This window comes from Lontra canadensis, unplaced genomic scaffold, assembly GCF_010015895.1.
Source record: "Lontra canadensis isolate GAN:19392208 unplaced genomic scaffold, GSC_riverotter_1.0 scaffold2, whole genome shotgun sequence".
NCBI classification, from domain to species: domain Eukaryota; kingdom Metazoa; phylum Chordata; class Mammalia; order Carnivora; family Mustelidae; genus Lontra; species Lontra canadensis.
In genome coordinates, this window is record NW_022630996.1 from 61,369,660 (window position 1) to 61,394,541 (window position 24,882).

General features: G+C 41.6%; 1 protein-coding gene across 1 annotated transcript in view; it reads right to left on the minus strand.

Moving 5' to 3' along the window:
* The window catches only part of COL1A2 (collagen type I alpha 2 chain), a 35,175-nt gene extending 11,688 nt beyond the window's left edge, over positions 1-23,487 (minus strand). Inside the window, exons 1-32 of the mRNA XM_032874973.1 lie at positions 23,295-23,487; positions 20,755-20,765; positions 20,149-20,163; positions 19,487-19,522; positions 18,251-18,343; positions 16,917-16,973; positions 13,705-13,749; positions 13,565-13,618; positions 13,416-13,469; positions 13,053-13,106; positions 12,596-12,649; positions 12,044-12,097; positions 10,246-10,290; positions 9,900-9,953; positions 9,758-9,802; positions 9,340-9,393; positions 8,730-8,828; positions 8,566-8,610; positions 8,360-8,458; positions 7,888-7,941; positions 7,621-7,728; positions 7,205-7,258; positions 7,005-7,103; positions 5,998-6,051; positions 5,434-5,532; positions 5,010-5,063; positions 4,497-4,550; positions 4,292-4,345; positions 3,972-4,025; positions 2,942-2,986; positions 1,736-1,834; positions 461-568 (exon numbers count right to left, since the gene is read on the minus strand). Coding sequence (XP_032730864.1) covers positions 461-568; positions 1,736-1,834; positions 2,942-2,986; positions 3,972-4,025; positions 4,292-4,345; positions 4,497-4,550; positions 5,010-5,063; positions 5,434-5,532; positions 5,998-6,051; positions 7,005-7,103; positions 7,205-7,258; positions 7,621-7,728; positions 7,888-7,941; positions 8,360-8,458; positions 8,566-8,610; positions 8,730-8,828; positions 9,340-9,393; positions 9,758-9,802; positions 9,900-9,953; positions 10,246-10,290; positions 12,044-12,097; positions 12,596-12,649; positions 13,053-13,106; positions 13,416-13,469; positions 13,565-13,618; positions 13,705-13,749; positions 16,917-16,973; positions 18,251-18,343; positions 19,487-19,522; positions 20,149-20,163; positions 20,755-20,765; positions 23,295-23,364 — 1,974 coding nt within the window. The 5' untranslated portion in view covers positions 23,365-23,487. The remainder of the gene's footprint in view (positions 1-460; positions 569-1,735; positions 1,835-2,941; positions 2,987-3,971; positions 4,026-4,291; positions 4,346-4,496; positions 4,551-5,009; positions 5,064-5,433; positions 5,533-5,997; positions 6,052-7,004; positions 7,104-7,204; positions 7,259-7,620; positions 7,729-7,887; positions 7,942-8,359; positions 8,459-8,565; positions 8,611-8,729; positions 8,829-9,339; positions 9,394-9,757; positions 9,803-9,899; positions 9,954-10,245; positions 10,291-12,043; positions 12,098-12,595; positions 12,650-13,052; positions 13,107-13,415; positions 13,470-13,564; positions 13,619-13,704; positions 13,750-16,916; positions 16,974-18,250; positions 18,344-19,486; positions 19,523-20,148; positions 20,164-20,754; positions 20,766-23,294) is intronic.
* Positions 23,488-24,882: the final 1,395 nt, after the last annotated feature.

Below are 24,882 nucleotides of genomic sequence, written 5' to 3' on the forward strand. Positions count from 1 at the left end.
CACTCCCCTGCAGCATAATCAAGCAAGGTACACATTCACGTGGACAGAATTCTAAGGCGACATCACAATGGGCCTTGGTGCCCGATCGCTCTTACGGCGTAACTAATGCAGCAGCACGGCTGACAGCTGTTCAATATAGCGTCTTCCCATTAATTAGGGCAGGATGAGGCATTATTGTTAGTGGCATTAAAATGAGCCTCATGTATTACTCAACACCATCTGTTTGCGTGAAATTCCATGGTAGCAAGGAATTTTGCCAGATTAGTGAGTTTAGAAATGCGTAGGTGCTAGGTGGCAGAGAGAAATGTGTAGAGATAGGTCTCAAAACTCTAGCAGACCACCTCCCAGGAACTGTTTTAAAAAAAACAAAACAAAACAAAAAAAACCGGGCAGCCCTGGGTGGCCTGCTTGGCTCGAGTTCCTCAACAGCACGTGTTAAGGTGCAACAGTGAGAGGGTACCTTTTCTCCCTTGCCTCCAGGGACGCCGGCAGCGCCCCTCTCTCCTGGAAGCCCACCGGGACCAGACGGACCCGCCGTGCCCGGAGCACCCAGCACACCAGGCTCGCCCTGGAATCAAACACACGTGAAATCAATTATGTCAGCGGCAAGAGAAGAAAATGAAACTCGAACTCTTGAAGGATTCCAATTTCAACATTTAATAGGTCGCATTCTTGCCTGCTTAGAGACACAAAGGAGGGCTATTGAAAAGCAGGGAGGCTGTAACCGCGGGAGACGGAGACGCTATTAATGACGCGGTGACTGAGGAGAAGTGGGAGTGGGTGGCCGTGAGCTTTCTGTAACCTGCTCCTGGTCCTCTTCAGGCAGGCAGGCAGCCATGGAAAAGAGGAGGCCCAGACAATAGGACGTGCAGAGTGAAAAATGTTGGCCCACAAACCTTTCTCAAGGATAAGTTGCTCAGCCCACGCAGGCGATATGGAGAGAAACCTTGTCAGCTGGGGAGATGTTTACATTTGAATCTCTTTAAGAGTGGAGAGTACAAGCTCCCACTTTATATAAAAACCCTACAGTTCCATGTACTTCAGACCTATTGACCAACTTCTAAGAGAAAACCGAGAGTACTATCCTCTGGACCATTTTCTTTCCTGTGTCCTCTCTCCCTCTTAGCTTTTTTTCTAATATCCTTCCACCTCCCCAAATAGCTTTTTGCAACTGATCTTTGCTCCCCCACTCCATAGGTAGGAATCAGGAGTCACAGGAATTGCCTTCTCTTTATTGTGGTCAAAGTAATCCATTTTTTAGAAACGTGTCATTCCACCTATTTTAAAATGTAAACCAGATTCCGGTTTGAAACCAAGCTTGTCAGGCTTCTGTCTGGGAGATGAACGAATTGTCCAATTTTTACCTCTCTTATCATGAAAACTTAGACTACCTCTGGAAATTTTTCTCTCTGAAGTAGAAGGTGAAACTTTGTTCTTAAAAATAGTGTCCAATTGTTTGTGATGTTTCTAGATTAAAATCCAAGTATTAGCAGCATGATGACGTGAGAGTAAGAACCATACTAACTCATTCATGTCTGTAGAACACTGGGACTTCCCTTCCTTTACACTAATTCAGGTCCACTGGAATCAGATTGTCATTTACTGAGATGGAAATCATTACAGAGTAGGAAATTTAAAAAAAAACCCTGAAAAACAATTCATTTCCTGTTGTAAATGATCTCGTTATTCTAGAGCATAGTGGGCCAAAGCAGCAATAGAGAACAGAAAATTTTACCTTATTTCCATCGGGCCCAGGAGGTCCAGAAGGACCTCGGCTTCCAATAGGACCAGAAGGACCAACAGCACCACTTTCCCCAGGGGGGCCACGCTCCCCCTGCGAGAGAGAGAGAGAGACAGAGAGAGAGAGAGAGAGAAATTAAACTGTTGCACTCTTCATCGCTTTCAGAGATTCCATTTTACACACCAGAGTTCTTACTTTTTAAGCTTTTGAATCCTGTTTCTGCCATTATAAAATTATAACTACTTTCCCTTAATTTCTCTACTAGCAAAATGAATGGAGGGGATGAGATAATCTCTAAAGTGTCATTCGGCTTTAATGTTCGGGGGCTACAACTCCTAAATGTTTTTCTTCTAGAATATTCAACCTTGGAACTCATTTTTTTTTGTTTTTGTTTTTTTGTAATAGATCCATATGTAAAAATAAATGCTGGTTATGCATGGTAGTCCTAGGGAAAGACTGTGTCATTTTAGCAGAGCAATGCTAGGTGTAGATAGGATTAGATATACTTATAACCACTCTCCCTTTTGTAATCTTATGCATTAGCAGTGTAACAGTTAAAAATATTTAACAGGATTTACATGTGTATGTGTATCTGCATGTGTATATCAATCTCTCTACCTGTCAATCTACATTTGTCCCAATTGCATGTCAGCACCACCATGACAGGGTACTCCACGGGCCAGAATATTTAACATGTATGCAGTCCACATTGCAACTGTTTCAAAGGCCCTTGTTATAATTATGGTTGGGGCAAACTCATCATTCCAGTTATTCTAATGACCACACAGAAATTAAATCTATTTTTTTTAAATAAGAGCTGATTCATGATTTCAGCTTTAGACTTTGAACATCAATGCACATTGCAAAAGTGACTTAAAATCTTAGTAGGATATTACTTTTCCTTGGCTCAGTTTGAGCCACTTTCATAAATATAACTTGTCTATATAAATTACTGAATAGAATACATATATTAGCTCATTTATGTTTCTTAGAACTGTGTGGTTTGGGGCTGTGAAATAGGAGTAATTAAATTAAAAAGTCTACTTTCAATTTAGAAATCAAATGTTCTCTACAGATTATGTTTGAGTACAGAAGAGTGTCAGGAACTTGTTGCAAGGTCAATAGCTTTTAAGAGAAAGCACTACTTATTTTAAAAATACATTGACTGAAGTTTATGAAAGTAAATTAAATAATACTTACTCTTGGGCCAGCAGGACCAGGGAGACCAAATTCACCAGGGAGACCCTAAGCAGAATATGATATAGAAATAAATCATGAAATGTATCGATGTTCTTGAAATCCACTTATGATTAAGATATTTAGATAGCTTTTGAAATAGCCAAACAAAGCCAGCTAGGCTCTAGCTCCCTGAGTGTGTAAAAGTACAGGGCTATTAGGAACAAGAGAATTTTCAGTCGTATATGGACAGATACAAAAAGTGAGAATTCCACTGATATCAAAGATATTTCTATGCAAGAACCTGGTATCAGAAAATTTAAGTTTCCATTACTTAATTACTTTAAAACAAATTATCTCATTTTATAATATGATAAATAATGATGAATATCAGACATTGCCTATTTTTCGTTATATAACAGACTGCTTTCTTAATAGAAATGATCATATTCTGCACATTACCTAGTTAATCGTATACCCAAGTGTATCTCCTTTATTACTGACCAGCTGTCTCCTTAATGTGCCCCACTGTTGACAAAGGAGACCAGGCCACAGAATGTAACTGAATTGAGGCACATTCATCACAATTACCAGAGAAAATGACTCAGAACTCCTGCCCTGATTGTGGCTAGCAGTGTCATGTCTGAATGCCAAGAAAAACATTAAATGCAATTTTTCAGGGTCTAGTTTGGTGGAAAAGCAGTGCATTTACTTTTTCACTATGGGAAAGGAAATAATTTGCATTTTAACATTACCAAGAATAAGACAAAAAGTAAGGCTATTAAATGGAATATTCATTGATATATTTTCCTTTCATAATGCAGTGTTTCATTCAGTCTTTAAAACAAAGGAGTTGTTATTCCAAGACAGTGCGAGTAACTGGGTTTATTCTCTCCAAAGTACCAATGTAAGTAGAACACTATCATTAACATATGAAATACGAAGTTTCTTTTTGCATATTATAATTGCAGTGCAGTCCTGCAAGTTCCCTGGGGTGGGGGCGGGGGGAGAAGTCCCAAATTTCCGTGAGCCTGCTATCCCCTGTTTTACTCACCCTTTCTCCTGGTTTGCCAACTTCACCAGCTGTACCTGCGGGGCCAGGCAGACCCTAGATGAAAAAAACCACAAATCTCAATCTTGTGACTCTATTCAGAGGATTTGCGAATAATTGTTTTTATCTGGACGCTATCTGATATCGACACGATCATGAACTATTCTAGGTTATTAAAGAATTACATAAAAGTTTGCCTTGAAAAGGTGGAGCCTTCTTTACTTCAGTTCTGAAATCATGCTCTGTGCTGGGGGTGTGCTCTGGGGATTTACAACCAGCTAGTATGAGCAAAGGCAATATTCTGTTTGTCTCTGTTGACTTACCTGGAAGCCTGGAGGACCAGCGGGACCTTGTTCACCTTTTCCACCTTGGACACCCTGAAAGTAATAGTAAAGAGGGCCTAAGTAGAGATGTATAGCACCATTGCTGTCTGCCCAGACAACTTTTGCACAGGAAAAAGGAGACGGTCATTTGGGAGGACTAGCTTCATTTGGGGCAGCAAAGGACGAGAATGGGAGAAATACTCACTTGTGGCCCAGGAGGCCCCTGAGCACCATTGTTTCCATCAGGACCTGGAGCCCCCTACAATAGGTCACAGAGAGGTACAGCATTACCTGTGAGTTTAAGAAGACTCGAAGCCTCATGCATTACTTTCTCAACATGTCCCATCTTAGCACGACTCACTGTGGGTCCCATGCCCAAATGCCAACTTTTGGTATGGCTTGTGGGAAGTCCACGGATGGAGGGCAATTTATGAAGGCCTGAGAATGCTACTAGCATCTGCATAGCTTTTTAATCATAGATTAAATAAAAATCAAATGCGCCCATAAATAATTTTGACCTAATACACATTCTGATTTGTTGGCGCTCCACTGCCTTATAAGTGTGGTCGAAAAAGAAAAAAGATATTCTGGGACTGTAAAAGGATCTCTGGGGATGCCATTTTGAAAAGACAAGGACAGAATTCTATCAGATGGCCTCGGAGGACACGTGTTTCCAGAGGGAAAGCTACGTGGGCAGATACGTGAAGTCAGCACCTACCCGTGCACCAGCAAGGCCAGCATGACCTTTCTCACCGGGTTTGCCAGGATCACCCTAGAATAAACATTTAAAAAAAGGACACAATGTCAAATTAACCACGACGATTCTGAAAGGTTAATTTCTTGCTTGCTTTTCTTTTCTTAGGTTCCTAGTCTTTGAATTCTGTCCGCTAGGGCACGTCCCACCATCTCGCAACTCCCAAGTGCAATGAGGCCAACCTGCGTCCGCAGGGGTGCAAGCTCTGGAGGCGGATCCCCATCAGGTGTGCAGTGATACCCTGGAGAGCGGCTGCCACTGTGCTAAGGGGCTTGCAGTGTTCTTGTGGTGAAAGGGACACCCCGCCCTTGAGGTGGAGTGGACGGATGGCAGCCGGGAGCCCGGGATTTGGTGAACGTGCCGACGGAAGAGGGTGTGCTGTGCTTACAGTGGGGCCTTTGGGTCCAGGGAATCCGATGTTGCCAGGCTCTCCTCTTGCTCCAGCTGGGCCGATCGGTCCCGGCCTGCCATCAATACCAGGGAGGCCCTGAAAGCAGAGTTTATTTAAAGTTCACTCAGCATCGACTGCGGTCTCCCGACCTCAAGCCGGGGATGCTCCCGTAGGAAGAAACAGAATCATCCTCGCAACGCACAGACCTTCCTGGTATAAAGTGTCAATGAATTATGAATCCATTTTCCTTTTCTAAATAGGATGTCAGTACACACACAGCCAAGTCAATCTCAGATGTACCCAATTCCCTCCTTCCCCTCCCTTTCCAGACCCTCGTCACCCTCTTCAATTTTCCCTGCCATGTTTTTTTTTCCCTTCCCTCCTTCCCGTCCGGCATTCATCTGGACTCCATAATTACAATCTATTACTTTGCATTCCCAGATGATGTATGTGGCTGATATTTATTTTCAGTGTGTTCATGTATAAATAAGCCACAGAATAGACTTGATAAGAGTGCAAGAAGTGTCCTTGAAAATATAATGGAAAATGAGCAATTCTTACCATGGGACCTTCTTTACCAGCTGGGCCAATATTTCCAGGGGCACCAGGAAAACCCTATAAAGTAAATAAGGATGCTTTCATGTCGGCTCTTCAACTTACATACTCGAGGCTCCAATTTACGAAAACCTCACAAAAGCGCTTCCCCTCACCCCACCCCCGACTTTTCGTTTGTTGCCTAGGGTAAACCATTAGGGGTATTAGCCACTAGCTGGGAGGTATGAAAAGAGCTCTGAAATCTTTCTTCTCTCAGTTTTTTTTTTATACCTTTCCTTTCATTGGAGTTTAGTGCAACGAATTCATTTATGGAGAGCTCAAGAAACTGGGAAGCAACATACTATATGGGCAAAATGTATCATGTTCTTTACCTCATAGTAGAAAAACAAATACTTTCAGCAAGCAATTTTCAAAGTGGATTTTTTTATTGCTACATTTGGTGTCTTTATTACTTGTTTATGGTACAATTACAGATGATATTCACCCATAAGAGATAATGGAGGCAAAAAAAACATCACTCTATTGCTATGGATTAGAGTGTCTACGAATCTAAAGGTCATTTCTCCATGGCTAGTGTGATGTTGAATACATTAAAGCATTTTGTGATTGCTGGAAAAATGATTTCACTTATGAATCTAATACACTGATAATGTATAGTCCTAATACGTTTCATGGACACCTTATATAAAACTCACAAATTGAGATAAAAGATTCATGCTGATAGGAGAACCAACCTAATTTGGGTATATTAAAATAAATCTACTCTTCAAAAAACCTCACAACCATTGGATCAAGTAATAAATAAGAAATTGATGAACTAATCAAATTCATAAAAATATCTCTGGGCTTTGATAAAGTTAAATTAAAAAGGCAACCATCAGCAAATCTACTAACAGATTTACTTTGGATGATTCTTTTTTTTTTTTTTTTTTTTTGTCTTCTAATATTAATCATTCCTTTCAAAAAGGAAACAGTGCCAGGTATGACTTGCTCCAAATCAATCTGAAACTTACTCGGGGTCCCATGAGGCCAGGCTCTCCAGGGCGACCAGAATCTCCACTGGGACCTCGGACACCAGCAGGGCCAGTTGCACCACGAGGGCCGGGAGGACCCTATTCAACAGAAGGGAGAGGGGAGGATGCTAAATCCAATGACAGCCCCACCAAAAGAAGCATCAAATTCCTTCTCCAGGAGTGAGTAATGGACAGCTTACCATGACACCAGCTCTGCCATCAGCTCCAGGAAGACCACGGGAACCAGGACTTCCCTGTAAGAAAGTACATGAAACAGGAAGGATTGGGAAAAACCCCGGAATCCCATAGGGCAGTGTTTACTGAGACATGGCTTGCATGCAAGAAATCTTGATGCCCTGAAGGGAGAGATACAAACAAAAAAACCAAGCCAGAAAACTTCACCCAAACCTCAAAGGAATGTGTAGAGGAGGCATTCTACAAAAGTAGGTCAGCATTGTTTCCAGACCAAACTGAGAGTCACTGATTTAATAAAGGAGATGGAAAGCAGATGCTCCCCTTGTCTAGAAAATGCACTCAGTGGTTCTGACCAATTCCCAATGAAAGGGTGTCCTCAGATCCCGCTGGTAAATCGGTGTCAAGAGCATCTGGAACCTACTCTCAGCCCAGGAGGTCCAGAGGGGCCAGCGGATCCAGCTTCACCATTGGGGCCTCTCTTTCCTTCTTCACCACTGGGACCAGGAGGACCTTGGGGCCCAGCAGAGCCCTGTTTCATGAGAAAAGCAAAAGAGGAGAGAATAGGAAAAATCATTTTTATGTCATATCTAGCCAGAGAAAAAGTAATCATTTTTTTTTAAAGTAAAAGTATGACTTTTTAGATTGAACAAGTAATAAATCCATAAAATTCGGTCATAGAACTACTTACAGGTTCACCCTTGTTGCCACTCTCTCCTTTGGAACCAGCTGGACCAGGCTCACCCTAGGGTTCAATACAAAATGGCGGTCAAAGGAAAAACAGGTGTCACAGCTCTCTCACAGACAAACATCTTGGAATATTTATGGATCAAGATAAAGAGAAATGTGTGTCCAGGTTCACATTCAAATAGCTGACAGGGGACTGGCTTCACTGAACAGACAAGAGCAATATAGAAATCTACCTCACTGACCTCTGGGGAGTGTTCCAGGATAGCAGGAGGGGTGTGTGTGTGAGAGAGAGACACACACAGACACATAGACAGACCAGACATGTACAGGCACTCACAGAAGTAATACACACTAAAAATGCTCAGGAAAGAAAAAAAACAAAAATGTGAAGACCGCAAGAAGTTGAGATAGTGACAAAAGGACAGCCGAGTTGGCCTTTCAAGATGATGGGAGCTGCAGCCATGACCACTTACCACTAGTCCTCTGGCCCCAGTAGCACCAGCAGCGCCAACAGGGCCAGGAATTCCACGGGGTCCAGGGAGGCCGGGAGCGCCAGCAACACCGGGCAGGCCCTGTGGAGACAATGTGGCGTGGTGGGTCCTGAGGCGCTGGGCAGACGAGGGGGCGTGCACCCAAGTGCGCCTAAAAGCAGAGTGGCCCAGGGTGGCCAGATACTCACAGCAGCTCCTTTAGCACCAGTCAGGCCATTGGCTCCAGGGTTGCCCTGTGAGGAAGAAGAGAAGAGGAGGTCATCAGTCAATGGGAGTGTTTCTGTTCTTTGACCCCACCTTCACTCCTTCTGCCTGCTTCCACTCTATGAGGCTGATGATGGTGGCTACTTACAGGAGGTCCAACGGGGCCAGAGACACCTGGAAGACCCACTTCACCACGGGGACCCGCAGGACCAGCAGGACCAGGGTTACCAACAGGTCCGAGTTCACCCTAAAAGAGGGAATGACACCAAGGCATTGGTCTGCAGATAATTAAACAGCATATTTCCATTTTTAAGCCCCCAAGTTCCATGAACTTTCTTCGGAACTGCAGTCATTTCCCTCATCTCGTTTGGTACCACAGATTTGGACTGGGGTTCCTATTTTCCTGGCTTTGTTCTGCCATCTTGGGTACCTACCATCTTCACCTACCTCTGTCTCTCTGTGATAGACACTCTGGTTCTCGGCTAGTCAGTCCTCACTAGTTTGGGAGTATATCCCAGAGGGGTCCCATAAAATAAAGTTCTTTGTTGGCTTCTGTATCTATGTTCCTGAGCTCAAGTACAGAGACATGATCCACATCAAGCTTTAAGTGAGAAAACGGGTCATTCTACATCCATTCTGAAAGGGGCGCTCATTGAGCTACCTGTGGTGTAGCTTCCTATCTGCAAACACAGGGCCTGCCTTTCACATCACAGTAAGAAATGGATCAAGGTAATGACAATGGTTGGCAGTGTTTTTACCTTGGGGCCAGGAGCACCAGGGAAGCCTGGAGGGCCAGCAGACCCAATAGGACCCTGAAACCGAAGTAGAATATGGTAAGAAACTGCTTCTCAGCAAGTTAACAACACAACAGGACCAGAAAATTAAAGTGGCTTAGAGTGGCTTGATCTTATTTAATCCTGGCAAAGAGAAAATGGAATGTCTGTTGCCATTAATACCAAAGGGGATACATTCAAGTATCCAAGGGGAGGTAGATTTTACTTTATATAGCAATGAAGAGCCCTGGAGGCCATAGTACTTATAAATAGAACCTTTAAGAAACCACATAGAACATTTGGTAAGGTATCTAAAATGGTATTATTTTTACAAATTAATAAAGAAGATAGTTTCCATCCCAAATTCTCAACCCTTCCCAAATTCTTCAGTGTCAAAACTTACAGCAGGACCCACAGGACCCACACTTCCATCACTTCCACGGGCACCCTATGAAGAAAATAAGGAGACAAAGTCAGAGGAAAGTTCAGTGGCAGTTATTAGAACAATTTTTGAAAGGATAAGGGACAAAAACGGAAGCACTCACAGCTGGACCAGGGGCACCGACACGTCCTCTCTCACCAGGAAGCCCACGGGCTCCCTAGAAGGAGAAATATTTTCAATGAAATCCACAATGCTAATTTAAGAAATGTCACAGGCATCATTTGCTTTGTCCAATTTCTAACATGCGCAGGAATCCACTAGAAATAAATAGGTCTTGTTCTAATTCCAACTAAAAGGTAATGGATTTCAATTAAGTATGCAGAAGGTTATTAGAAACGTATCAAAGAGTACAATGCCAAGGGAAATGGTAATTAGCAAAAACATGAAAGAAGTTCCAGCTTGCACAGAGGATATACATTTAGATTTATAATCAAGTCATCGATACTTACTGTTTGACCTGGTGTTCCATTTTCACCAGGGGCACCGGGTTCACCCTATGTGGAAAAGAAGGATTGAGTTTTTGTTCATTTCAGGGTATCAGTTTTTTTTTTTTTTCTGATTGAGTCATTTTTACCCTATTATTTTATTTTTTATTATTATTTTTTTAATTTTTAATTTATTTGACAGACAGAGATCACAAGTAGGCAGGGAGGCAGGCAGAGAGAGAGGAGGAAGCAGGTTCCCCGCTAAGCAGAGAGCCTGATGCAGGGCTCGATCTCAGGACCCTGAGATCATGACCTGAGCTGAAGGCAGAGGTTTAACCCACTGAGCCACCGAGGCACCGCTACCCTATTATTTTAATTTGAATCATTTATATATTTTGTAACATTTCTTACACAGACTTTCTCAATTACGCCAATCCATAAAATTTTAAATTTCTAAAATATGCATTTTTAATATAGATAATAGCAGATACCAGAGTACTAGGGAGATGTGGTCATTTGAGGGTTATGTAACCCGCTCTAATATTTCCCCTTAGATTTTGGGTATGATTTTGACTAGGCTTATGGATCAGGAATGATATCATAAAAAGAGATGGCAGAGAATAAATTGCTTTCAAAAGAACCATATTTACCCTCTTTCAAGTTATTCTTAACAGTGTTTTCATTTTTGTAAAATATGCATGGAAATTTAAAGCTTTGTAATATTTTTCACAGCTGTCTTACTTATTTCCAACCCATATTCTTATCTTGAGTAAAAACCATGGTACCGGCAGGGGAGGGGGAGCAGTCATTTAATAAAATGGCACATGTGAAGGAACTTTGCTCCTAAGGAATCTGATTAGGGTCTGGAAGAAACAGATTTCACAGACCCTTTAGGAACCATTCATTTCTAGGCTTCTGTGTCAAGTGTACTCTTTGGGAATAAGCACAAAGTTGTTCTTTGAGAGTCAGAACTGCTAGCCTCTGCCCTCCTAACTGCTAGATGTGTGACTCTGGACAAGTCACTCATTCTCTCTGTGCCTCAGTTTCCCTCATTTGCAAAACGAGCTCCTTTCGGTGCTAACATTTTATGATGCTGGGACTAGTAGGCTGAGCTATTACATTAGGCTCTAGGGAGAATGAGTTTGACCTTATCCATTTGTGTGGCAGCTGGAAAGTTAGAACAGATTCTCCATATTCATGTTCATTTCTAGTCCCGCTAGTATTCGTTACTCATTAATTTGTAATTACGTTGGTATTCACTTTAATATCACATTATCTCCTTAATAGGAGAGAGAACATTTTATAGTTGAAAACGCTGTCAGAGAAGAGCCTAGCCAAGAGATAACACACTTCCGAGACTTTAATTACCTAATTAAAAATTTTTTGAGTGTGCACAGATAAATCACAGGAAAGAGGTTGAAAAGTATATTGTGACATGAATGTACCTATCTAATTAGTGCATGGCAAAGGAGAATTTACAGTTTAAAATAACATAGCGTTCCAGCATCTGATTATATGTTTATTTACTTTTATTTTGGCTACAGAGATCAGCTGAAATTGGAGGATAGGAAATGAAGGAAGAAACTACTGACATTATTTTTATCTCAACTGTTTAACAGCTATTGAATTACAGAAATGGTATTAATAATTGGACTTTTGTCACAGAATCCCATAGCCTCACCACTGAGGCTCTGAAATAATGAAGAGGAAATAAGATATTCTTTGGAATGAGTAGTCTTCACTAAAAATATCCCTTCTGATGGTCATGGGGAATTACAGTCAATTTAAAAAAACAACAACAACGTTCTGGCTTAGTATTTACCTTCACACCTGGAGCACCGGGCTGTCCCTTCAATCCATCCAGACCATTGTGTCCCTGAAATGCAAATCCTTATTATTAAAATGCCATTCCATCACAGTGCTTGGTCAAATCCTGCCCTCACCCGGGGGTGACCCCTTCTGTGCAAGGGAGGGTCCAGCCGGCCAGGCCAGCCGGCTGCAAGGGGCAGACTTGCTCCATTGCCCCAGGTAAGCCTCCTCTCTGCACTTGGAAGGGAAGGAACTAGAATTAGATGCTCTCTCACAGCCTCTCCCTCTTAAATAATTTTTACCATTTTCAGATGGTTTTAAGTACCTCTTCAAGTCGTACGCCTTTTATACAATTTTCTCTGTAGGGATCCTCATTTCTTGGAAGCTGGGAGCACACTGAGAAAAGTGCATCCCACCATACTTTTCAGCCATCTGAACTCTTCTCTTAGCTCTTTTCTCTGGCGAATTCCAGGAATTTGGAAGCAAGTATGTGTCACCCAGGAGTTTAAATATAGTCGAGGCTTTTCCTAAAAGTATGTACTCTCTGGGTAAAGAATGTGCTCACCCGAATGCCCTTGAAGCCAGGAAGTCCAGGGGTCCCAGGGAAGCCACGAGCACCCTTAAAAGGAAACACAGAAGAGGACAAATCATGTTTTCATTCTAAATTAGAAAACAATGATTTCTTCCCTCCAAAGTATTTCTTCCCATTGAAGTTCAAACTTGGAATCAAAGGCTAGGATATTTTAAGCGCATCCGCTTGCTCTCACTTGAGTAACACTAGGCTGTTTGAACAAAACAGGGTTTGGCTTATGGCAAGCTTGCTGTCATTAAAACTACATTCCTCGCACTAAACACTGTATGCATTCTTGACTGGGCTCCCTGATCGGTCAGATGCTTTCGGTGAGTGGTACAAGCAATCCAACATCTAGGTAACTGTTTAGACGGATACCGGTTTTACCATCCACCTTGCATGGGAGGCGCCTCTGACGTCTGGGCTGGAGACCCCGGGATAAAAAGCTTACCTGTGGTCCAACAACTCCTCTCTCACCGGGTCGTCCAGGTTTTCCAGGGTGACCCTAAAACATGAAAGCATCGTAGGGTCAGCCTTTTCTTGCTAAGCCATCAGATCGAAGTTGGAACATCTTGGTTTTAAAGATGAGGGGAAAAGGCATTCTATAAAGATGTGGGTCCGAATACATACTTAACGGACAATGAATTTCCCAAAATACAAACTAAGATTTCATGAAAATAACATCTTCCACATGGGGCGACCTATGTCGGGCATATCCAGCTTTTGGCCGAATACTTCATTTGAATCCAGAAAGTCTTGTCGAGGAGGGAGTGTTTAAATAGCATTTTGGAAATGCTAATGAGGGAATACTCACATCCTCCCCAGCCTTGCCAGGAGGCCCGGGTGGACCTCGAGCACCCGCAGGACCCTGAAGAAAACAGGAGACCAATCATCTCATTGAGGTTGTATTAATAAACATCTTGAAGAAACATAATCCACCACAATGGGTGAAAATGTACTCACAGTTTGACCAGGTTCACCGGGCTCACCAGCAGGTCCTTGGAAACCTTGGGGGCCCTAAAAGAAACCAGTACGTCATACTCCACACATCTCTTTAATTCTGGCTTTTTCCATAAGAAAGGTTACCAGCTGTGGGTACTTACAGGAGCGCCAGACGCACCAGGTGGCCCTCGAGGTCCCATCAAGCCCTGGAAAGAGGACAAGTCTTAGCACTGAGAAGTTATCCAGGCTTTGGTTTGAGTCGGAGAGCACTGGCATAGTAGTGCCACCGACATTTTGTGATAGACAAACAGAATTGTCCTGGTTTTATTTCACAGTTTTTGTTTCTGCCAGGGAGGCTCTTACAGACCAACATTTCCTCCACTATTTCTCTGTCTTCGCTTCTGCCTTTTCTCCTACCCAAATCAGCAGAACCCATTTGGGTGGGTGGACACAGGTTCCTTAAATTTGCAGACAACTGGGCTGATTGAGATTGTTCTAAAGCCATGAATTGGAGCCGTGCGCACAGTATGGAATATACAACCGCCTTCTGGGCCATGGGTGAAGCATTTCCATTCGGATTGCCTCCATCATAGGTCATCTCCCCCTGTCATATTTAGTGAAGAAATTGATATTTTTCTTGCCGCAAGGGGCATCAATTGAAAAGGATCAACAGTCCTTCTTAATGATTAGAGCGAGGTTTGTTATGTAACCTTATAGCTCCTTTTAGGGCTGCTGGGGACTGATGAAAATGTCAGACCAAAGCTGAGGTAGTGAGGGGTGAAGGAAAAATGAAACATTATTGAAACATCCTCCTAGAAGGTTCTAATGTTATTATTGAAAATGTGGCCCACACCCACAGCAGATGCTTCTTCCTTTTGTTTTTCCTTCTGTCCCAGGCAAGTAGAGCGAGACAGTGTTACTAGTTTGTGAGTTAAATCCACATTCTTGACTCCCCTTTGCAGTAAGCAGGTCTGTGCAAGATCTCTTGTAGGGGCCAGCTCCTTCATGCTGAAAATATGGCATAGGCAAGTCTAGGGTAATTTGTTCATGACACATCAACCATGGGGACTCTGCAGGCAAGTCTGCCCCACGGTATTAATGCCTAGAGTGAAATAATATGGATTTTATTAAAAAGCAGCTCATCTTAATTATAAGAATTATTTGTTTGGTTTTAGAAATTGCTTCCACATTAAAAGAAACTGTCACTTTTCAATCAAAATAATTTTTTAGGTATACATTAAAAATAATTTTCTTTGACACCATGAATTTTTAATTATATTTATCCATTTTTCCGCATATTTGCAACAATTTCATTTACATAAAAGGTAGTTTATTTTGTGGAGGCTGTGAGACGGACGATGATTACTCATTAATTCAGAGAAGAACCCTGTGGGGTTTTAGAGTTATTGATTTTCCAACATGGAAAATTATTTTAATACTTTATTGCTGCCTATCTTTCTTATTTGTGAACCACATATCTGCTGATTACATATGTCTGTGACTGTGTGGGGATGGTGCAAGCTTAAATTATATTTCACTGATATTTAAAAGTAAAACACTCTGTTTTGTGCCCCCCAGAAAATGTTCCAAAGTCAGGGGAATCTGAAATCCATATTAATTTTCTGGGCTTATGTAGGCTATTTTATTAGCGTTTTACTTTTTTTTCCCCTTTAGCTTCTTCCTGAGACATAAGTACTGCCTTAAAGCTGACTAATGTTCAGCATTAGCTGAAATGGCTAATTTCAAATACCCAATACAAACAAAGCCAAAGAAAATCTCTACTTCTTCATTTTAGATATGGATGTTTGAAAATTATCAGAAAAATCAGGAAATTGGCAATCATCAATTAAAGGCACATTACTTCTCAAGTGAGAGTTTTAATTTACACAAAATATTATCTTGCCTTTACAGTGGATTAGCTTACTGTGGACCATTAGGTCCAGCCAAACATCTTCTTTTGAAGACACAGCACTGAATGCATGTCCAGGTGAAATTTATACTTTATAGACCATGTTAACGTTACATCGCAGTGTTTAATTAACTTAATATTTTTAGTTCCAGCCATTTTTGCCTTTATTTTATATAAAATTTTGTTTGGTTTTAGAAATTGCTTCCACATTAAAAGAAACTGTCACTTTTCAATCAAATTATTAAAACAAAATTTTATATAAAATTTTATATAAAATAAAGGCAAAAATGGCTGGAACTAAAAATATTAAGTTAATTAAACACTGCGATGCAACCTTTTTTTTGATGCTCATATTATTTTTTTTTTCTAACACATCTTATTAATGCTTATTGGAAGGCTCGCTTGTTAAAGATACACCATCATCATCGTAATCATGCAGGGAACTTTTCTAGCTATTACTCAAATTATAGGATATGTTGCTGACTATTTGTGCTGAGTGATATGAATGCTAAATTACACTCTTCTGTATGGATTTATAATAGACTAAAAAGGTATTAATCAAAAGGTATTAAAAGAAACATTTCCAGTACTGTTAACTCCTTGAGGGAGGGTGAGACTCTGCCATATTCTCGGCTACATCCCTAGCGCCCTAGTACAGGTGCTGTTCTGAAGAGCTCACTGAAGGCGTCTGATAAATAGTTGCTGAATAAATTGATGTTTTATTCAAGTACTAGATACCTGAGACACGATGTCGTTGATTATCAGATATCCTGCCGGAAGGGAAGTCCTAGTTTTGTCATTAACCACTTCCATGGCCCTAGAAAAGTTTAAACTCTCTCGTATAGGACAAATGGGCGGGGGCATCTGGCTGGATCAGTGGGTTAAGCCTCCGACTCTTGGTTTCGGCTCAGGTCGTGACCTCAAGGTCCTGGGACTAAGCCCCGCATTGGGCTCCATACTCAGCACAGAATCTGCTTGTCCCTCTCCCTCTGCTCTTCCATCCCCCACTCAAATACATATATAAAGAAAGAAATCAATAAAATATTTTTTTTAAAAATGGGCTGGACTAGAACTTGCTATTCCTTTCCAGCAAGTTTATAGAACTTAATAGCTCTGCATCTCTACAGGTTGCTTAAAAGTCTGAGCAATGTTAAAGGATATAAAATAATTAATCAGAGTGATCACTCTTTCAAATTAAATTGATTTATCTAAATTATAGTTACTATGTCTAGAGATTATTTACACACTGGACACATGTTTGTAGAGAAAATTCAACCCCCAGATCTAGGCTTAGATTCTTGTAGATTTGAATACAAAAGGACTTGTTGCCGTTATCTGATCTAAGTATTTTATTGAGTGTTAACCTAGGGTAGTTAAGGAAATGACAATGTGAAATTTTTTACATAGAAACAAATTCTCTATTCAGTAATTTTTTTAGCTGAGATTAAAAAGAGGGAAGCATACCATTGGTCCAGGGCCAAGGCCAACTCCTTTACCAGGATCATACTGAGCCGCAAAGTTCTAGAGAGGAAAAAACACGTTATATAAAAATTACCAGCTCTGTAGTTCATTTTCTCATCCTACTTGTGCAGATTTTTATGTTGTTATTTAAAAAAAAGGAGTGATATTTTTATAAACTTATAAGTTTTTAATTCCATATTGAGCTAAGTTCCTAAAAAGTCAGGAGAGAATATAAGTTTAAAATGGAATCCCTACCTGGTTTGAAGTGGGAAGCTTCCTCACCTCATTTTTTCAAACCCTTTCCGCTCTGCCAATCACTCTCCCCTCTCCCACCCTCTAGCTCTACACTGAGAAAGGGGAGCTTTCTAAACTTTAAGTCCTTGGAGACTCCTGGGAAATTGAGCAGAGACCGAGAGGTCACCTTTGCATTTCCACCTGTTGTCCTGCTCCTCCAGAACTACACAAAAGTGACTGAGAGGCCTTTTTCTTGCTGGAGTTTCAAAAAAGGATATAAAGAGTTTTCAAGTTTAGAGGAAAATTAAATTAAAATGCCCCTTGGAAGATTAAACTTTTAAAAAATAGTTCACAGTAATAACTTTACTGTTAAAGATCTCTCTTATAGTAGTAGATCTATTAAAGGAGGTGCTTTTTAATGCACTTAGTAGATAAGCAATCATAATAAGATCTTCTGGGGGAGAAAGGTCTTATTTTACTGGCATACAGTTGGATATTAGAATCAGGCTCCTGATTCATAGTGCTAACCAATTAAGCAAATATGTTTTCCTTCCTGCAGTGAGGCCATTTGGCACTCATACCATTGTTAAAGACATAAAGCTAAAAGAAGATATTAATGAAAAAGGGAAATGTACTTTTCTCAAATTAGTTTCAAGCAAATTAAACCTAAAACTACTTTGAATGTTGGTTCAGCAGACTTCAAGCCAAGGAGAATAAAAAGAGTAGGATGTTTGTGAAATTGCTGAAGACCAGGGATTTCACTTATAATTCAATCTAATCAAACTCTTTAATAATGCAACACCTCTTATTTGTGCCCTACTGATGAAAGATATTAAATCCCCAAATTAAATAATAGTCATGAGGGCTGCAGCTACCTTCAGTGAACACAAAGACCAGTTCTGTAACTGACAAGGGCTCACAAAGAAACCAGGCAAAGCAAAATCTTGAATGAAGAAACCAAAGAAATGAAAGAAAATGTACTAATATCCAAATAGCAGATTCTCCCTTAACTGTTAAAAATAAGCTCCACAATGAGCCTTCTTTCAATAGAGGTAGAAGACACTGAAGTGAGCTAAAAGTTAGCAGTACTTAAGACGCCTTACCCCGCCAAGACCAGGGGGACCAGGAGGTCCAGGTGGACCAGGAGGGCCTGGGATACCATCGTCACCATCTCTGCCTGGTGGGCCTGGTGGACCCTGTTTTGTAAAAAGCAAATTCGGTCATGGTTAGACAGACCCCCATAGAAACCTATACACATAAAAGGAGACCTAATATATGTGGTAAGATCAGTGGTTCAGTGGTTCCTTACCCCTTGCAAAAATGCAAGGGGTAAGGAAATTTAATACGCCATATTTGTCATCGATTGAATTTCACTTATGACGTGGGTCTTTCTTAGAAGGAGGCTTAGTGACTGATACACAAAGACGACACCAGGCAGACTAGTTCTGCTGGAAGAGGGATAGCTCAACCTTTGAATATTAATTAAAAATGGAGCGCCAGGATTCAAATAAAGATAGAAATTATAGCTACCACTTATAATTCTATAAATGTCACATGGAGATCAGTGCACAGTGGTGTTCTCTGTATATTGATTGTCAGTTTCAGATTGAGGCACTTACTCAACTGTTTTGGTGTACTATGTATGAATGGTAGATTAATTGATAGGATGATAAAGTCACTTTATCACAAGGTAGAAAATCCTGCAGACTGCCTACTGTTAACACTATTCATGTCGTTACAGTAATTTACTGACGTAATGTGACCTCTACTAGACTGTTGGGAGTGGAATACATTTCAGACTGCGCTTCCCAATAGATATGAGATATAGGTATCTATATATTGGCAAAAGTGTCATATAATGTAGCTGTCCATGCCAAATAAGCAGAGCAGAGAGATCTAAGAATACCATGAATAAATTGTAAACCTAACTTGCACATTTTTGAATTTAGGCAGAAGCATGTTGTTGACTGCTGTTTCACTACTATTCCTGGGCTTTGTAAGAGATCTTGCTTGAAAAGCAACAAAACATGTGCAAAGAGAGGACTGTGGGGGTAAGTAGATGCATGTCCATTATGCATAAGTTGGACAAGTGTACTGAAAATGAAGACAAACCAATGCAAAGAACATGGCTGGTTTTAACATCGTGGCTTTCTAAAAAGATAATCTTGATTTAGAAAAATAGTGATTATATATAATAATTCTCATTCTCCTCTTCTGCGGGGCATTATCTGCTTAAAAGTTGGTGCAAATATCTCAATACATAATAATCCTATGAACCGTCTAACCTGTAGTTATTCAAATATGGTCCAAAGCTTTTTAACAGTTCAAAAATTACACACCCTTTCTCCACGTGGTCCTCTATCTCCAGCTGGGCCCTGTGAGGAAGATACAAACAGCAGAATAATAAATGTCTAAGCGACTTCCAGTGAACGAGAAAGCAGTCTTGTCAATAATTAGTCGGTAAGACTGATCTAAATACTGTATTATTAGAAAGTAGCTGTAAAAATGGCATAATACAATAGAAAATATACATTGTTTTTATTATAATTATATGTAATGTTTTCAACCTGGGAGACTAGAGGCTGCAGTCTCCAGTCATTAGGCCAATATTATAACTACTATTTTTAGAAATATGATTTCTGTGGATAAAGTTATCATTTTGTTACACTGTTAACAGTATATTTAAAAAGCCCTTTAAAATAAACTTTCATTTACTACCTATAACTAACATAATACTCCTTCCATCTCCAGAATTAACTCTTTTTTTCTTTAGTATGTAAATCACCGGTTTGTATAATATAATTAGAGATAATTCTGGAAGATAATAAAACTTGGTTATCATAAAAATCAAAGCTACTTTATTTTATGGTTTACTTAATGCATATCCATGTGAGCAAAATCTTGACAAAGTATTTTCCTTCTGTAGTTTACTATAAATTTAGTTAAATTAGAAGTTATTTCTGATCATTTCAGATATTATGGAAAAGTATTAGAATCTTACCTTTCTTGCAGTTTCCTAAAAAAGAATAAGAAATAATTATGAGAAAAATTGTGTATTTTTTAAAATGGCTCCCATTTCTGTATAGTATACAAATATATCTAAGAGTACATGCATCATGCATACCATTATTCCAAAATTTCAAAGTATGATTTTAAATTTTACCCACAAATTAAATAACATGTTCAGAACCAAAATGCATACTTATCTCTAATTATGCCTCAAATTCAATTCATGAGCTAAGAATTTGTTCCTAATACTCTTGCAAATGATTCCGAGGGAGTAACAAGATTCTCTAGCTCTGTGAAGTCTCCTGCTTCGTGGTAGTGGATGCTTAAAACCCAAACTTCCACTGGATTATTTATTCTGTTTCTTATGAGCATTCTTGTAAGGGTGGTCTCATTCAATAGCACCGCCCATTTTGGAAATTGGGGTGGGTACTTTCTAGGCAGCCAGCAAAGTTTGACTACCATAACTCTTGAGGATTTTCTTGGAAATCCAAATTGTTCCACACCACTGTAACCTTCTCTTCCTTCCCCAGAGAAGGCATAAGCGTGGCCAAAACCATCCCAGTATAAAAAAACAAATTCTAAAAGTAATTTTACTCACCTCTTGTAAAGCTGTAGAGGAAAGGGAAAAGAGGTAAATAATCATTAGTATCATTTCATTGATTCGTAGCAGCAATTAACAAATAGACATATTAGCCTATAAAATTGACTTACCTAATTAAAGGATCAAGTGTATTTTTTATTAAGAATATTCTAATGACTTGGAAATTATGCAGGTCAAAAGTATGGCAGGGATCAGCAGGGTGATTTGTTTGCAATATTAATATGTAAATACATTTGGAATTAAATTGTTAATTATTTACTATTTTATAAATGCTGTGAAATATTAATGTGTCCAAAGGATATTTCCAATGCATAGTAATTAAGTTGATAAACTGAATGGGTGGATCGCTGAATGTAAGACCAGTACACTGATGAGGAAATAATTTATGGTGTAGATAGTTTTTGATACCTAAAAATCTAAAAAAGGGAAAACTTCGGGAACTTTGTTACCTAAATATTTCATTTTTTATAAAAGTTACCTAGTGCTTCATTGAGTTTATACCATTCTTAATGTCCTTTTTCAAAAGGTCTAATTTGCGAATTAGTCACCATGAAAATGGAGCCATTTAGACATCCGAAATTTTGCTTTACGTTGGTTTACTTAAATTAGGTAAGGTCATTTTACCAATATATATCTCTTTTGTCCCTGAGAAGGAATTGCCTCTGTATAAATGGAAAAACGAAAGATCTTGAGAAGTAATGGGAAAAACACACTGAAGTAACATCCCCCCCTTTGCCATAATTGCTCTAAGACCTTAAAGACTGAATTCCTCTCCTACGGTAGAAAAATTATAGGTTAACACAGGATATGAGGGTGGCCAAGCTGGCAACGAGATGAATCACCCCTAAAAATTGCTTTAATTAGGTGGCCAAGAAGTGTGTCATTTGGAGTGAGAACATCTGTTGCAAGAGTCACAATTCAGGAGGGTGGACCACATCCAGCACTGATATTTAAGGGCAATTTATGAGAATTACTTTTAAATAAGGAAAATGATATGTTTACTTCATTGTGTCCATCAGTAGGAAGAATAATTATGCCCAGGCCTGATTAACGGAACTCCTTATGATTTTGGAAATTTGCCTTTTCATTACTCAGACTGAGCCATTTTGAAGAACTGTGTGTTTGGTAACTTTTATTCCAGACTGACGTTGGCTGTTGGTCAGAAGGTGAGTTGCCTTTTTGTACCTTCAGACTTCCCTAGGTCTGTTTTCATCTTTCCTTTAGGAGCCAACTTTCCCCCCCATCCTCAGGTCTCATAAAAACAAAATTGGTAATGTGAATTTGTTCCATACAATCACTCAGTATCCACAGTGTGAATACTGAAAGTGGACAAAGGGAGAAACACACACACACACACACACACACACACACACACACACACACAAATGCATCGACAATGATGCAATGGTAGACACCGTGGCATGTGGGTGGAGCAAACTTTTCGAAGTGCTGGGTGTGGCCAGACACCCCTACGACTCTATCAAGTCAGTATCTTTGGTAATTAGGCAGCCATTTTTAAGAAGGACCGATTTTCTTCTTTCTATCTTGACACTGAAGTCTGGTCATGAAACCTTTGTCTGAAAGTAGCCTCGGAGTCCATCTAATCTGCATTCTGCATTTTAGAAAAGGCTCAGTAGGACTTGCCCGAGGTCACATGGTAAATTAGCGGCCAAGTCATTGGAAAACCCCGGGTCTCTTGAGTTTCAGATCCGTGTTTATATTTTCCAGCTTGCTGTGTTCAGAATGTCTGATTGTCGTTAAGAACATGATAAAAAAGTAACTTGCAGGCTCAACGAAAGGCAAAACAGATTTTAATTAAATAATGTCACCATGTCCATGACCAGATAATAAATGGAGAAGCTAATTCTACTCTTTAGACTATATCCATTCCAAGTAACACCATTTTCCTTCCCAGGATACACTCACTAGCCACCTGGAATGGCTTTAATCAGAAACGCAGGTCACCTCCCTTTGTAAACCTGTAGGGGTCTCTCTCATGGGGATTCCATTAGCGTAAGGCCTGGTCCCCTGTGCTTTCACTGTCCTCCCTCCAGAGGGCGCCTCATAGTTATCGTCCTCATGCAGGCAAGCCTAAACCGCCCATAGGAGCAAAGCCCTTAGGGGGTGAGTTCTACATGACTAAATTCAAGGGCTTTCTAAAGCAGGCCTCAAGTTTTACAAGGTGGGCATCAGTGCAGCCATGGGCCCGATAGTTGTCAATATCTCACCCTTAGGAAAAAGACTTTCCGTTCTCTTTTGAGCCTCACTGATCAGAGGATCCAAATAAAATTAAGACTCACTTCGAGTTGAGAGAAAAGTTCCCTAACTTTGGGGGAGGGTTGAGTCTTTTCTGTTTTCATTTCTAAAATAATTTCCACGTTTCTCATGCATGCCTGCCTTTCTCCACATGCCAGGGAGCCTTCCCTCCAAGCTAGACCTAGACTTGACTGTAGGATTTCATTTTTCAGACCAGGGTGCCCACCCATCTAAACTTTCTCCCCTCCCCCGGCCGCCCCAAACAAGCTCAAGGCACTTACATTGGCATGTTGCTAGGCACGACGTTACTGCAAGCAGCAACAAAGTCCGCGTATCCACAAAGCTGAGCATGTCTACCACTTAGACATGCAGACTCCTTGTGTCGCAGAGCCCCTGGGTCACCGGCGTAGGTATCACCTGGCGGGCGCAGGCATGCAGTCGTGGCCGGTACCTCCAACTTAGCCGAAACCTCCTGCCGCCTTGGTGCTAAAATAATAAAGCCCGGATCTGCCCTATTTATACGGCCAAAGTTTCTCTGGCCGGTGGGTGCCTCCAAAAGCGCCTCCACCAATCGGAAGGCTGGGGCTGGGGGCCCGGGCAGCCACAGCTGGGAGGAGACTGCGGGGGCGCAGAGGAGGGAGTGAAGGGGGGAGGGACGTGGCCACGGGGCCGGCTTCTTAAATTGGTTCCATTCTTTTTGAGGACGTGGACACTTTTGAGGCTTTCAAGGGGAAACTCTGACTCGCATTCTGCATACCTCCGCCCTCCCCATCCCCCCGCCCTTCCCCGCCCTTTCCAAGTTTGGAAACACTTTTGGACACGTCGGAGCGCTCTGCAGACACCAACGTGGGCACACTTTGCAGATCTCTGGGCTGCCAGGCAGCTGTAGAAAGGACGGGAGCCCAGAGATCAAAGCAGGAGCTGTCCAGCCCTGTCTCACCTTGTGCCCTGCAGGCCACCCGCAGGGTGGAGGGCGCGCGGCGGGCGCAGAGGAAACAAGGGAGGAGGGAGTGGGGATTCGACAGCGTGGCGCAGCCGGAGGCCGCCCTCCCTCCGCCCCCCGCCCCCTGTTCCCGTCCCCTCCCCCACCCGCGCCCAGCTTTTTCCAGCTTTGGGGCGTGTGTGCCCCCACTTTTCCAGCAGTAACGCTCTCTCCTGGCTCCGGGAGAGGGTGAGAGGGGGGTTCTGTCTGTGCAGGGTTGGGTTGGAGTCCGAGGACGCCTGCCATTGGGGAGGAGGGGGGGAACACGCGAGGGGTAGCGTGGCACTGAGCACTGGGGAGGATATGCTTTGCGCACACCAGACTGGCCCCGCCATTCGGGAAGTCCTTCGTTCGACCTATACTGAGGCCACTCTCGGCTTCGGCTTTGGAGATTATCGGGCCCTGCAAAAAGACTGCAAGTGACCACCTGGACGCCTCTCTTACGGGGTCTCTCCTTTCTGAGATTGCAGTGGAGAATCCATCCTCTCCCCCTTCAGGTTTCCACTCTCCACCTTCTCTTCTCCACTGATGCCTTGTCCGGATTCAACAGCTCCATGAGGAGCCTGGACTCCGATAACTCTCCAACGAGACCCCCAGTGCCCTGAGCTCCCTGTGTATTCACTGACCCCACTCTTACAGGTAACGCCCAAGCACGTTCTTGGCTTCCTCATGGCTCCTCTCTACACCTTGGGGAAAACACCTCGCCCACCTGGAGGGGCTTTCCAATTCGATTCTGAGATGGGGCAGTCATCTTTGGTCACACCCCAAGCAGCATCCTCATCAGTGTGGATATTAACTCCCTCCCGACCACCCAACTTCCTTCTCCCCTTCAGCCCCATCCCATTCTTTGCTCCCCACCCCAGGCAGAGGAGGAACTGAGATCTTCA